The 14,689-nt window shown below is 34.7% G+C and overlaps 1 protein-coding gene across 1 annotated transcript; it reads right to left on the bottom strand.

Moving 5' to 3' along the window:
* Window positions 1-10,800: 10,800 nt before the first annotated feature.
* On the bottom strand, window positions 10,801-13,547 carry LOC107949896 (uncharacterized). The gene is made up of 2 exons (XM_016884661.1): window positions 12,815-13,547; window positions 10,801-10,940 (listed from the first exon to the last, which is right to left on the bottom strand). The coding sequence occupies exons 1-2, from the start codon at window positions 13,545-13,547 to the stop codon at window positions 10,801-10,803; spliced, it is 873 nt and encodes a 290-aa protein (XP_016740150.1).
* Between the last annotated feature and the right edge of the window lie 1,142 nt (window positions 13,548-14,689).

The raw sequence follows: 14,689 nt of genomic DNA on the forward strand, positions 1-14,689 counted from the left end.
CTAGATCTTACCTCTACTATCTTCTATCCTTTGGTGGACTTTGCTGGCCATTTGGCCTTAGGCCTACACTTCCTCTTAAAAGGACCCGATTCAGCCTGTTAAACCCTTCGGCTGACCTTTTTCCATTATCTTAACTTATGTACACGACTGTGTCCTAGCGCATATTTATCACTGTCTGCTTACTTTGCATGGGTTCTGCAACTTCCTTGACGGGCTAGTATATGCATATGCTACGAGTACCTCTTTATTTTAAAAGTCTCTTTTCCTTTCCACCCTAATTGGGGTTAGAACGTAACATTGGCATTTCTCACTATTTTGGTGTTCCACCTCTCTTGACAGACCAACGTATTTCGTAATCGGACTTATCAATATAGTCACCCGCAAGCTCCACTTTTACCCTTGGCATTTTTCATGAACCGCGAGCTTTCCAATTGCAATCTTCATGTCCCTACACCATGGTGGAATTCCACATGTTACTGTCCCAATTGTCTACCGCGTGTTTAGCGTCCCAGTGGACTACCCCGTGTTTAGTGTCCCAGCGGACTATTCCATCTTTAGTGTCCCGATGAACTACCAAAAGATGTCATAATGTCTTCCAGCTATGGTTTTAGTCTTATTTAGCCATTTTTGGCATGCTTTCATGGATACCATAACGTCTTTCAACAATGGTCTTACTCATTTTCTACCATGATGTCATAACATCTTTCAGCTATGGTATTACTCATTTTCTATTATGATGCAATAACATCTTTTAACTATGTTCTTACTCATCTTTATCATGATGCCATAGCATTTTTCAGCTATGGTCTTACTCATTTCTAGGCGTATAGCCTCTGATTGGTTCCATGTCCTAGCCATGATATTTTAATTATTACCCCATTATATTCCATCCATCTCTTTATTTTTCATCCTATACATTAATGCTCGAACATTATAGTGTCCCATCCATAAAGCGCGAAGCTTCGCTCATCACGAGTGGACACAGCAACACTGTATGGCAGTATCTAGTAGAATCATCCATTTTTCCCTTCCTAACTTCGTCTAATCCCGGTGCAGACCCCTTCTCGTATTTCATATGCAATACATGCATTGCATAAATGAAGCATTATGGATCATGCCTATTAAACTAAAATGGCAGATACTTTTAGACCCATGCAAACTTTCGACATACTTAGAAATTCAAGGTTGGAGTGTAGAAACTCACAGTATTTTCTTGCCTCCTTATATTAGCTTTTCCTAATGCCAGAGCCTCATTCATCCTGACAGCTAAGTATGACAACCATGCATTGATTAAACTAAATATGTTCAGCCCTTAAGACCCAGATTCCATAATTATCCAGAAACTTAGAGTTTTCTTACTCTACGTTTTTTCTTCAATCCACAAGTTCGGAGGGATAAGAAAACTTACATGTTCCCAATCTTTTCACTTCTAGACTCAAATTCGCACAATGGTTGCAACATGCAGAATGTTCTTCGACTACATCATTTTCTTCTTCAAGGCGACTGAAAAAGACAATACTTAGAGAAATGTTTAGGAAGCAGAATTGAGAGAAATTCCGTTCCCGTACACACCTATATATACTCCATCGACACAGTCTCTAAAGACCATTATCGTCACTCAATCCTAATTATTATGTCTCCCGCTTTGGAACCAGCTGCTTATATCCTAACCGAACCAAGGTTGAGATACAACTATTCAAATTTCGACCACTAAAATTTCTAATTTACCTGGTGGGGCCTAATAGTTTGCTAATCTTCTCAATTTAAACTTAATTTCCTTAGTTTTGGTTTAGATAACGATGTCCGGTATTACAAAATCTCATATTCCTTCAAAAGGTCATCAAACTCTATGGTTAAATACTCTTCATCTCGATTGATCATAATACCTTGACACTTTTACCTAGTTGGTTTGTAATTCATTTTTAAACCCTTTCAACTTTTCAATGGCCTCAAATTTATGGCACATTAGATAAAAATATACATATTTATTGTAATCATCAACAAATTTTATGAAGTATTGAAAACCTCCTCTAGCCTATGTATTCATTAGATTAAATACATCATTATATATAAGGCCTAATTAATTATTAGCTTGCTTACTTTTACTAGTTAAAGAAGCTTTAGCTATTTTGGTTGACAAGCAAAATCCACATGGTTCATATTGTTCAAAAGCAAGTGATCCAAGAATTCATCTTTATGAAGCTTGGAGATGTGTTTCTCACTTATGTGTCCTAACGACAATGTCAAAAATAAGTTTGAATTGAACTATTTGCTTTTAATTTTTTAGTATTTATGTTATAAATAAACATATCTTTATCAAAGATATAGAAGCTATTAACCAATTGTGCACAACCATAGAAAATTTCATTTATATAAAAAGAACAACATTTATTCTTAATAATAATCTCAAAACCTGTTTTGGTTGAAAAAGAAATGAAAATAATGTTTTTTGGTTATTGAGGACACAAAATGCGACTCCCAACAACTAATGCATTAACTATTGCTCCATTTACTACTTGTGGGTCCACATCCCCTTTAGTTAGGTTCTACTTCTTTGTAACCTCTATACAAAAACAAAAATAAGAGTAGAAGTAGATATATTAATATTAATAACATGAATACTTAAAGTAAAAGATAAGAAGTTTCTTTTAATTTGATATCTTTTTTTAATAAAGAAATTGTTTGTTCTGGAATTTTTCTTTTTTACATTTTCTTAGTTGAGACTGTGTCAAGTTAACTCATGACACCAACAAAGTCTTTTTATTAAAAATATAGATATAGATGTATATTTTTTTGGTCGTAACCAAGGTTTCCATCATCAATAATAGTGACTAATCCCTTCATTACAAGTGACTTTCGAAGAAGTAAATGGCTAGTCATAAAATATGTACTCTATTTTCATGAGCGAAAATTGAACCCAACAATATACTTAAAGGGATGGAGGTGAGACATAATACATGTTAAATAATTAAATAATATATCAACTAATAATATAAAAAATCTACGGTATATTTAAAACTAAAATTTTAGTTAAATAAAATATTAATTAAACCCAGTAGACAAATTTGGTACGACAAAAAGATGTTTGTGCTCTTTTACATTGTTTTTCTTTTCTTGGTAATGTGGGATTTAACAATGTGATTAGACTTCAAAGCCTCTTATTTAGCCTTAGTTGCCCACCTTTTTGGTCGACATTATTGGGTCGTAAGTTTCACAACAGCTCTGTTGATGTGTGTGAAAATTAATGAGCCATCCAAACAGGAAAGAGAAAAAGGGAGATTCCTACGTACTAAGACCAAGCTGATCGTAATGAGCCACTAGATTTATTGCACGTTACAACAGTTGTCGAGGGTTTTAAAAAAAAAGGAGGCAGAGAGATTACTTGTTCAGTAATTCAGCAAAGTCAAATTGGGTTCATGTTGGACCCCATTGCTTAAACTTGATCACTACAGATGGAAGAATCCTAGCCGTATAGATTAGAGGGGCCCACGAATCCAAAAGTAAAGATCATTCGATGATTTTGAATCGTACGGCTTCGGATTGGTGGTGGAGAAAAAAGAGAAAAGGGAGCTACTCGAGTTGTTGGTAGAAAATGATAACTGAATGTGGAGGGCTGAGCTGCCAAGGGGACAATTGGCAAATCTTGAGCCAAGCAGCGTTGTGATTTTTATTCTAGTTGGGTCATCCCGAATAAAGATAAAAGATTTAAGGAACAACCTCGCCCACCGTTTTCATTCCCTAAGAAACACGGTATAAAACAATTATTTTGATTAGGGTTAATATAATTAAGTCTATTTTGTTATGCGCTCCACTTTTGTATTTCAGCTCAACGATTAGGTTTATTTTAATTTTTGTATTTAGAAAAATATAAAATTTTGATAATGTGATATTATGATATTATGTCACGTCATTATCTGTAAAATAGTTAATCTAATGATATAGTTGTTATACTATACATCAATAATGACAGTAGGAATGATTGCAAAGTAATAAGAAAAAAAATAAGAATACGTAGATTTTACGTGAAAAACCCTTATCAGGAAAAACCATGGGTAGGGGAAGATAAATTCATTGAAGCTGAAAAACAACAATACAAGAAGCTTTTGGCTATGCTCTGTTTTTAAGGGTTAAACAACTCTTTTTTCTTTTTAACCCCATGTGATGGCCTGATGATCAATGGTGTTTATCGCCCCAAGTGTGGCCTAGATTCAAGTCGTGCTAGTTGTGTTTGTTGCTTGAGTTTTGTCTTGTTATTGTAATTAACTAAAAAAATCCTTTTTTAATCAATGTATAATAAAAGAAATATAGTCCTATATAGATTCAACTTGTGCGGCAAGGCCCATAAATTTTTAACCCTCAGACCTTCGCATCCACAGATCCCCAATTTTGCCTCTCTATTTGATTTCTTTAACAAGTGAGTTGCATCTTGAACTTTTCTAGCCAGATCAAACGGGATTCGGGTCACACAACTCTAACAATGACACAATATCAAAGTGCCACATCATCAAACTTTTACATCATTCCAAAATCAGGAATCAAAATAGACCTAAGTTCAAGTATCAAAGTGGACAAAAAAATACAAGTATCAAAGTAGATCTAGTTATCAAGTTCAAGGGCTAAAATTTGCATGAACCCTTTTGAAGATATCTCTAATTTTTAATTAAAATTATATATCATGATGCATTTTATTTAACAAATATTTTTATTAAAAATTCATATATAACTAAAAGGTTTTGATTGAATTGGTGAAGTTAAAATATTGAAAATGAATGTTTTGTGTTCAAATTTGTATCTTTCTAGATTTCACATGATTTAAAATGATAAATTTACTCTCATAATAATGTTTATTATTTCATAAAATAAAGGGTTTTTGTTAATTGATAATTGAATTGGACCCGATTGATAGATGACATTAAAACAGTTAACAATTTAAATATAATATAAGATAGATGAAATAGATTATATATCATGATGCAAGTCAAATTTATTTTTATTTTTTGGTCTCTTCAATGTTTATTTTACAGTTTACATTTGGGGTTCGTGACTGCCCCTCTCAATAAAATTATCTCTAAACTTTGAACACATATTCTCTTTTTAAATTGTAATATATCTTATTCTCTTTTTAAATTGTAATATATCTTATTAGTATACTCAACACTTGTTAATTACATATTTATATTTAAATATTATCATGAACAGAGTGGAAGTTCTAAGAGCTTAAACACACACAATTGTCTAACATCTATTACACGAATAATTACATAAATTTTAGATGTATGAAATATGTAAATTTAAATTCAACCCCTAAGAATTTCATCTCACTTTCAATAAGTTGAATTTGTTTCCTTTTCCTTAACTTGTTTACCTTGTTTGTCATTAACTTGAATCCGTTCTTTTTTAAAAAAAAATTTGAAGTGTTATTTTTTGGACAGTTAACCTAAACCGTTAATAATAAAAAGTATTATCCCTTAAATCTGTTACAAGATGAAATGTAAAAAAAATAAAAATTTAAAAATGATTCCGTAGTCAACAATCCCCCTCGACAAGCCTGAATTTGATAACCTTTTTACCATTTTTTATGAATAATAAATCCTATATGGTTGTCATCATGTTATGTTTTGTTATCGCTATCACGGCCATCATAATTGCCACTTCATTGTTTCCAATTTGTTACATCTAATGCAGTTATGTTTCTATTTCCTAAACTAAAAATAATATAAACGGATTTTTTATAAATTCTAAAAATAAGATTTTCAATTGTATTAAAAAATATTTATACAATTTCTACTACTACTCATATTGTTTTAAACTCTTAAATTAAAAGATAATGCGCGTTTAAATATATTTAAACCCACAAATTTTTTATTTATTACAACAATATCAATTAATTTAAGACTCAATCAACACAAATTTAAATTTAATTGTTCATTACGCAAGAAACAATCGAAGGTTTCAAAATGATAAATTAACCAATAACAAAATTTAAAAATTAGAAGCACAAAAGAGTAAACGTTGTATGCATGGAAAGTAAATTCTCATAAATTTTTGTGTTCTATCGTTGAACTTATGGTGATGTTGAAGTTCAAGATTTAGCACGATAAACCACAAACTCAAAATAGATGTAAAAGAAAAAGAAAATAGATAGCATACTTTATTTAAGAATTTGGCGAAGGTGGAATTTAGAGACTCGGGCTCCAAGTGAATTTGTGGAAATAAATAAGTCAGATTCAAATCAAACAAATAGAAATAGAAGAATATAATAGAATGACTCCTACAAAAGCCTAGGATAACTTGTATCCAAAAAATGTCAATGAATGAGTTTGGACCCCTATGAAACCCTTACAAAAACTAAAATCACCAGTGTTGGAAAACTTGAAGACCCATAACTTCGGAAGACTTGAAAGTAAACCAAAAGAAAACTTTTACTCTGATAATGTACTTCACGCATACAACTAAAAAATAAAGACTCCCAACTTTATTCAATGATTAAAAGGGGTGGCCTAAGGTCCCAAGTTAGAAGAATTTAACAGAAATAATACTCTTGATTAACGAAGTTAAACTTCTATGAACCAGTAAAAACTCTATGATGTATTCTAGTGAATCAAAAGAGAGTATTAATGTAAATATAAGACGGTAAAAAAGTGTTTAAATTGAATAAAATTTCCTCTAGATGGACAGCTATGCAAAGTCTCATTCCAACCATCCTTCTTTCTTTTATTTCCGAATTATTTTAGTTCAAATTTATGGACCCGATTACATCTAAATTCAAGTGACTTAATTTTAAGTGATTAAATTATTTATCTTAATAAAAAGTTTAATATTATATGTTGATTTGGTTATTTGGTGGGCGTATTAAATTAAAATTTTATCATTATAAATTGATCATCCCTCTACTTATTAGGGTTACACACATAAACTAATAGAACATTTTGACCTCCATCGTTAGGGTTTGTGTAACAAAAGGAAATAAGTTGCTAGAGAGAAACCAATTTACTGTTGTGTTCTTCTTCGTCAAATCTAATGGTTAATTCCAATTCCACTTCAAGTAATTTTATATATAAGTGGAATAATAATATTATAGAGATCCTAGAATTATTATATATTCAATGTTAGGTTTTGGTTTGCATAATTTCATGATTTTGAATTTTTATATGTAGTATCAGAGTATGATTATAAATACATGATTTCTCATTGAACAATATAATTAAGATATTACAATAAATAGTCAACATAGATATTAATCATTCTTGACTTTTGTTGTTTGATAAGTGTTGACACCATTTTTTGATTGAAAACGGGGTCGACTTGGGTTTTGGAAAATGAAAACGAAAATGGGAGTCGCCACCGATCTTTTTTTGATGAGGTGTGATCGGATCACCTCGAAAAGTGGTTGTTTTTAATAAACGATTTGATTTTATTAAAACAACAAGTTTGGTCCACGAAATTCAGAAAAACGGGTTCGGGAGTTGGTTACGCACGAGGAAGGATTAGCACCCTCGATACGTCCAAAATTGGTACCTAGTTGATTACTTAATGTCTTAGTGTCGAAAAATTGAAAACTTTAAAGAAATTTAAAATATGATCCTTAAAAAAAAACTCGGATGATATGGATTGAAAATTCAAGAGGATATTTGGCTATTCGGTCAATCGAGAAATCGAAACCCAGCACATTAGGGCATGTTCCTCGAATTTCCAAACGCAAAACATTGCCTTATTTTGAAATTTTTAAAAGGATATTTAGCCATTTGGTTGAATGAGAAAAATCGACACCCAGCACCTTAGGGCATGTTTTCTCGAATTTCCAAACGCAAAACATTGCCATATTTTGAAATTTTTTTAAAAGGATATTAAGCCATTTGGTTGAACGAGAAAAATCGACACCCAGCACCTTAGGGCATGTTTTCTCAAATTTCCAAACTCAAAACATTGCCTTATTTTAAAATTTTTAAAAGGATATTAAGCCATTTGGTTGAACGAGAAAAATCGACACCCAGTACCTTAGGGCACGTTTTCTCGAATTTCCAAACGCAAAACATTGCCTTATTTGAAATTTTTTTTCGTTTTTGATAAATCCGAGTAAAATGTAAAATAATGATGATAATGATAATATAAATAACACAAGCAAAATAAGAAAAGATAAATAAATAAGATGGCAAATATATAATGAAAAGAAATCAACAAATAAAAGTAAATAAACAAATAAAAAATTAAAGCACTTAAATAAAAGAATAATGATAATGAGCATGTAAATAAGTAAATAAATTAACACCAAATAAAACAATAGTAGTGAATAACATAATAATATATATATTTTTAAAAAGTATATAAAAAGGTATGTTTTAAATTATAAAGATGGTATATAAGTAGGTATATGTATTTATGAAAATAAAAATATAGATATATAGATATGTATATAAGTTGTAAAATATGTAAAAATATATAAGTATATATAAGTTATAAAAAAATAATGTATGTATATCATAAAAATATATACATGTATATATATATCGAGATTTGAATAAAAAATATAAATAAGTAGGTAATAATAATAATAATAATAATAATACTAGAATATGGACTAAATTGAAATAAAAACGAATGTATTGGGTGAAATTGAAATAAAAAACAAAAAAAGATTAAATTGTGACGCGCGCAAAAAAGGGGGGACCAACACAGTAAATAAACCAAAGTTCTAAAACGCAGCACTTCAGTGGACTAAAATGAAACAAAAGTAAAATTTTAGGGCTAGATCAAAATAAAAGAAAACAACAAAATAGGACCAAACTGTAATGCGCTGAAAAATAGGAGGGACTGCGCGCATAAATAACCCATTTGAAGTAAACACGCAGATCCTCCCCCAGGGTCGGGTCACCGCGCGGGTCAGAGACCAAAACGACGTTGTTTTTGGTCTCTGAACCCTAAGCCCAAACGACATCGTTTTATAGGGTTATTTAAAACAAAAATTTCTGATAACCCTCATTTAGCCACCATCTTTTAAAAAACAACTTCAAATACTTGACTTTTTCTCTCAACCCTCCGTCCACCACCGCTCCGTCGCTGCGACCCAAGGCCGGCGTTGCGGAACACAGGCTTTCTAGCCTTCGTTGTGAGGCATCCTTGAAAGCCGATGCTCTCTCAACCCGCCGGTCTGAAGAAAATGGATTTCCAATCCTCCCTAAGCCCAAATCGGACAACAGAGAAGAAAACCCCTCCCGACGGCGAGGTCGCGGCCTTCCCCAGGTACACTCACTCTTTTTTTTTGTTTTAAATGAGATAAAATCTAAATGAATAATAAAAAAAACTTGCAAAAAGGAAAAAAAAGAAACAGAAAAATAGAATGGCCAAAATCGCCTTGAATCTGTTTATTTTCGTTTTCTTTTTTTTTGCTACTATCTGTTTTTTTTTGTGTTACATAGATCGCTAGCTAAAAAGAAAAAAGAAAAGAGTTACATATTCGGCTTTTATAACCGATTCTCTACTGCTTGTGTACTTTGATCTCTTTTTCTTTGTTTTGTTTCTTCTTTGCAGGTGACGGTGCAAGTGGTGGTGGTGACGTGACCGTGGCGGTGGCGGCGTGACGTTGGCGGCGATGGCAGAGGCTAGGGATAGGGTGCGGTGCCACTTGGTTAGGGGGTTTCAGTTTCTGAAACCCTAGGCTGATTTGTTTTTTTCTGAAAATGAGCATTGGGCTTTTAGATTTTGGGCTTATTGGGCAGGTGGGTGTAATTGGGTAGTTAGGTCTGGTTCTGTTTCGGTTTTGGGTGTTGTAATTGGGTCATTTGGATTTGGGTTTAGTCTAGGTGGGTTAATTGGTTTGGGGTTCTTGGGCCCGGGTTCAAAATTTGGCTTGTACAGCTGCCCCTCTTTGCTTGTTGTCATGTAACGATAACAGAGCAAAGACTAAGAAAGACCAATTTTTACCCGGTCTCGTCGAGGAAATAAGATTCGCCATTGCGGCTTCAATCTTTTAGTTGTAATGTAGGAAAAGCAAGATTCACCATCGTAGCTTCAATTTGTTCCACTGCATCGCTAGGGAGGTAAGATTCGCTGTTGTAGCTTCAATCTATTTGACTGCAATGTCGGGGAAGGAAGATTCGTCGTTGTAACTTCAATCTATTCCACTGCATCGCTAGGGAGGTGAGATTCACTGTTGTAGCTTCAATCTATTTGACTGCAATGTCGGGGAAGGAAGATTCACCGTTGTAGCTTGAATCTATTCCACTGCATCGCCAGGGAGGTGAGATTCACTGTTGTAGCTTCAATCTATTCCATTGCATCGCCAGGGAGGTGAGATTTGCCATTGTGGCTTCAATCTATTTGACTGCAATGTCGGGGAAGGAAGACTCACCGTTGTAGCTTCAATCTATTCCGCTGCATCGCCTGGGAAGTAAGATTCACCGTTGTGGCTTCAATCTTTTGAATTGCAATGTTGGGGAAGTGAGATTCACCGTCGTAGCTTCAATCTATTCCGCTGCATCGCCTGGGAAGTAAGATTCGCCATTGTGACTTCAATATTTTAAATTGCAATGTAATTTCTTCGATCTACTTCGCTGTCAACTCAGGAAGGCAAGACCTGCCATATTCGTTGATCTGTTCTTTGGGGGAACATGACCTATATGAACCTATTTATGCCTAGTGATTATGATCAAAATGAATCAAAATATCTTGGCTAAATGTGTATGCATGAATGCAAAATGAAAATGATCTTTCAATGTTCGAATTGTTATTGCCCCTTCCTCAATAAGGCTTTATTGCCAACGCGTCCGAATGCTATCTTGTCCGGTTGGTAATGTTCATCTCTTACTTGGTCAGATTGCCCTTACTATAATCTTCAAAGTTCAACTCACTGGATGCAAAATTTGAATCATCTTTCTCCCTCTGTGACCCAATAGAAAGACCTAGCCTTTTCTCGATCCTCTGATATGAAACTATTTGGTCTCCTACACCATTCCCAGGGTGTCATACCAAATGTTTATGCACAATTGCAAAATTTTTCTCCAAGAAAACCTCTTCTCATCACTTGGTGATTATTGAAGCTTTGTCACCAATATGACATCTTGCCATTTTTTTAATCCATGTTTGGACAACAAAGTTGAAAGGATAGTCCTGACTTAGACTTTTCCCTTTTAGGTACTTAAAATTTGGTGTGTTCTAAACAACAGTCCTGTTTCAGGTTCCTTCATTATTTAGAAATTTCTAGAGCAATATGCAAAACTCCTTTTGTTTGAACATTCAGTCCAGTAATCGTTATTTCAAATGTTTTGAACAAGATTATCACAATGGACAAACAAAAATGTTATTGGGAATAAAATCTCAAAATGAATAAGTTAATCAAGATAGCAAATTTTGCGAAGATAAAAAAAATAATGGATAAGATGGAATTTTATTGAGGAGCAACACTTGAAATGAATACATTAATCAATACAACAAATTTTTGCCAAGATTCAAAATATATAAGATGACAACAGGTGCCCTAGATATCACAGCACGAGTTTCCCTGCATAAGCTTTAACATGCATTTAGGGAATCTACAGTATTTTGTCAATACCCCAATATGTCGCCTACCCTTTCTTGTAGATTCAAGTATAGCAAGACCTCTACATGCCCCAGATCTTGATCAAAATTTGAGCTATTCCATTCATCGCATACTTCATCAAAATTTGAGCCGCCTTTTTCAGGTTTTCAACTCAAATCCCCTTTGGTCTCAAGGCGCCCTTTGCGGGTTTTCACCCTGGCCTCTCTTTTTTTTTCTTTTGGTCCTTCCTTCTTCAAGTGAAATATTTCTTGACTGAATCTGAGTTTACAGGATTTGGCACGCTTTTACCATCCATCTCGCTCAAGATTAAAGCTCCTCCAGAAAAGGCCTTTTTTACTACATACGGACCTTCCCAATTCGGCATCCATTTTCCTCTAAAATCTTTTTGTAGAGGAAGAACCTTTTTCAAAACTAGGTCCCCCTCGTGAAATTCTCTAGGACGAACTTTTTTGTTATAGGCTCGCATCATTCGTTTCTGATACATCTGACCATGACGAATAGCTTTTAACCTCTTTTCTTCTATCAAATTTAGCTGATCATATCGAGATTGAATCCATTCGGCCTCATCTAACTTTAGTTCAACTAATACTCGGAGAGAAGGGATTTCAACTTCTATGGGTAAAACTGCCTCCATCCCATAGACTAAAGAAAACGGTGTTGCCCCAGTAGAGGTCCTAACGGAGGTACGATATGCTAGGAGGGCGAAAGGTAATTTCTCATGCCAGTCTTTGTAGGTTTCAATCATTTTCCCTACAATTTTCTTGATATTTTTGTTAGCTACTTCCAGGGCACCATTCATTTTTGGACAGTACGGTGACGGATTATGGTGTCTGATCTTGAACTGACTACAAACTTCCACTATTAAGTTGTTGTTCAAGTTCAGCGCGTTGTCAGATATGATCCTTTTAGGCATTCCGTATCGACATATGATTTCTTTTTTCAAAAACTTGCTAACTGCTGACTTTGTGACGTTAGCATATGAAGCAGCCTCCACCCATTTAGTGAAGTAATCAATAACCACAAAGATAAAACGATGCCCATTAGAAGCCTTTGGAGATATTGGCCCAATAACATCCATTCCCCACATAGAGAAAGGCCATGGAGAAACCATAACGTGAAGGGGTAAAGGTGGTGCGTGCTTCTTGTCACCATAAATTTGACATTTATGGCACTTTTTGGCATAATTAATGCAATCCCCTTCCATGGTGGACCAATAATACCCAAACCTCATAATTTGTCTGGCCATCGTGAAGCCGTTGGCATGTGTTCCACAAATACCTTTATGCACTTCTTCCAAAAATTTTTTGGCTTCGACAACATCCACACATTTCAACAATACTTGATCTTTTCCCTTTTTATACAAGATCTCCCTATCTAGGACGTAATCAATGGCTAATCTCCTTAAGGTCCTTTTATCATTTTTCGTCGCATGGTCGGGGTACTCACGACTCTTTACATATCCCAATATGTCATGATACCAGGGGTGATCATCCTTTTCCTCTTCATCGTCAAGGTTGTAACAATGTGCTGGAGCCTCATGAATGTTGATCTGAATAGGCTTCATATCTTCTGGTTTGTTTACTTTAAACATAGAGGCTAGAGTTGCCAAAGCATCTGCCATCTGATTTTCATCTCGTGGGAGATAACAAAAGGTGACACTGTCAAATTCCTCAATCAATTTCAAGACCAAATTTCGATAGCGGACTAATTTCGGGTCTCTCGTTTCCCATTCCCCTTTGAGCTGGTAAATTACTAATGCAGAGTCTCCGTATACCTCTAGCACCTTAATTTTCTGCTCTATGGCTGCTCGGATGCCCATAATGCAAGCTTCATACTCATCCATATTATTTGTGCAGTCAAAGTCCAATTTGCTAGTGAAAGGATAATGATCTCCACTAGGGGACACGAGTACTGCCCCGATTCCGTTGCCTATAGCATTCGAAGCTCCGTCAAAATTCAGCTTCCAAGGACCACCTTCTTGAAAACCTTCTTCTGCAGTTGCAACATACATCAAATCCTCATTTGGGAAATCAAAGTTTAGTGGCTCGTAATCTTCCAGAGCTCTACTTGCCAAGAAATCCGCTATTGCACTCCCTTTTACCGTCTTCTGGTTCACATAGACTATATCAAATTCAGATAGAAGAATTTGCCATCGGGACATTCTCCCATTCAGAGCGGTAGACTCCATCAGGTATTTCAAAGGGTCTAGTTTAGAAATCAACCAGGTTGTATGGTACAACATGTACTGTCTCAGTCTCCGAGTTGTCCAGATCAAGGCACAACATAGCTTCTCAATTGGCGAATATCTTGTTCGCATTTGGTGAACTTCTTACTGAGATAGTAAATTACTCTTTCTTTTCGTCCTGACTCATCATGTTGGCCAAGCACGCATCCCATGAAATTTTCAAATACTGCCAAATACAGTATGAGTGGCTTGTCTGGGCAGGGTGGCATCAATACTGGGGCGTTGGACTAGTGTTTGACTTTTTCAAAAGTTTTTCTGACATTCCTCATCCCATACACCTGGATTGTGTTTCTTAAGGAGACGGAATATGGGGTCACATTTCTCGGTTAGCTGTGAAATGAATCGAGCGATATATTTTAGTCTTCCTAGGAAACCTCGAACCTCTTTTTGAGTATGCGGTGGAGGTAATTCTTGTATTGCCTTTACTTTGTCTGGATCTATCTCAATTCCTCTCTCACTGACCATGAACCCCAACAATTTTCCTGATCTAACCCCGAATGTGCATTTCGCTAGATTTAGCTTTAGCTGAAATTTTCTCAACCTTATAAATAATTTCTTAAGGACCTGCACATGTTCATCTTCTGTTCTTGACTTTGCAATCATGTCATCAACATAGACTTCTAACTCCTTATGCATCATGTCATGAAACAATGTTATCATGGCCTTCTAATACGTTGCCCTTGCATTTTTCAACCCAAATGGCATCACTTTATAACAAAAATTTCCCCATAGGTTTATGAATGTAGTTTTCTTCATATCCTCAGGATACATCTTAATTTGGTTATATCCAGAGAAACCATCCATAAAAGAAAACAGTGAATGCCCCGCTGTGTTGTCTACCAAGGCGTCGATGTGCGGTAAGGGAAAGTTATCTTTTGGGCTAGCCTTATTTAAATCTCTATAATCTA

This window comes from Gossypium hirsutum, chromosome D03, assembly GCF_007990345.1.
Source record: "Gossypium hirsutum isolate 1008001.06 chromosome D03, Gossypium_hirsutum_v2.1, whole genome shotgun sequence".
NCBI classification, from domain to species: Eukaryota; Viridiplantae; Streptophyta; class Magnoliopsida; order Malvales; family Malvaceae; genus Gossypium; species Gossypium hirsutum.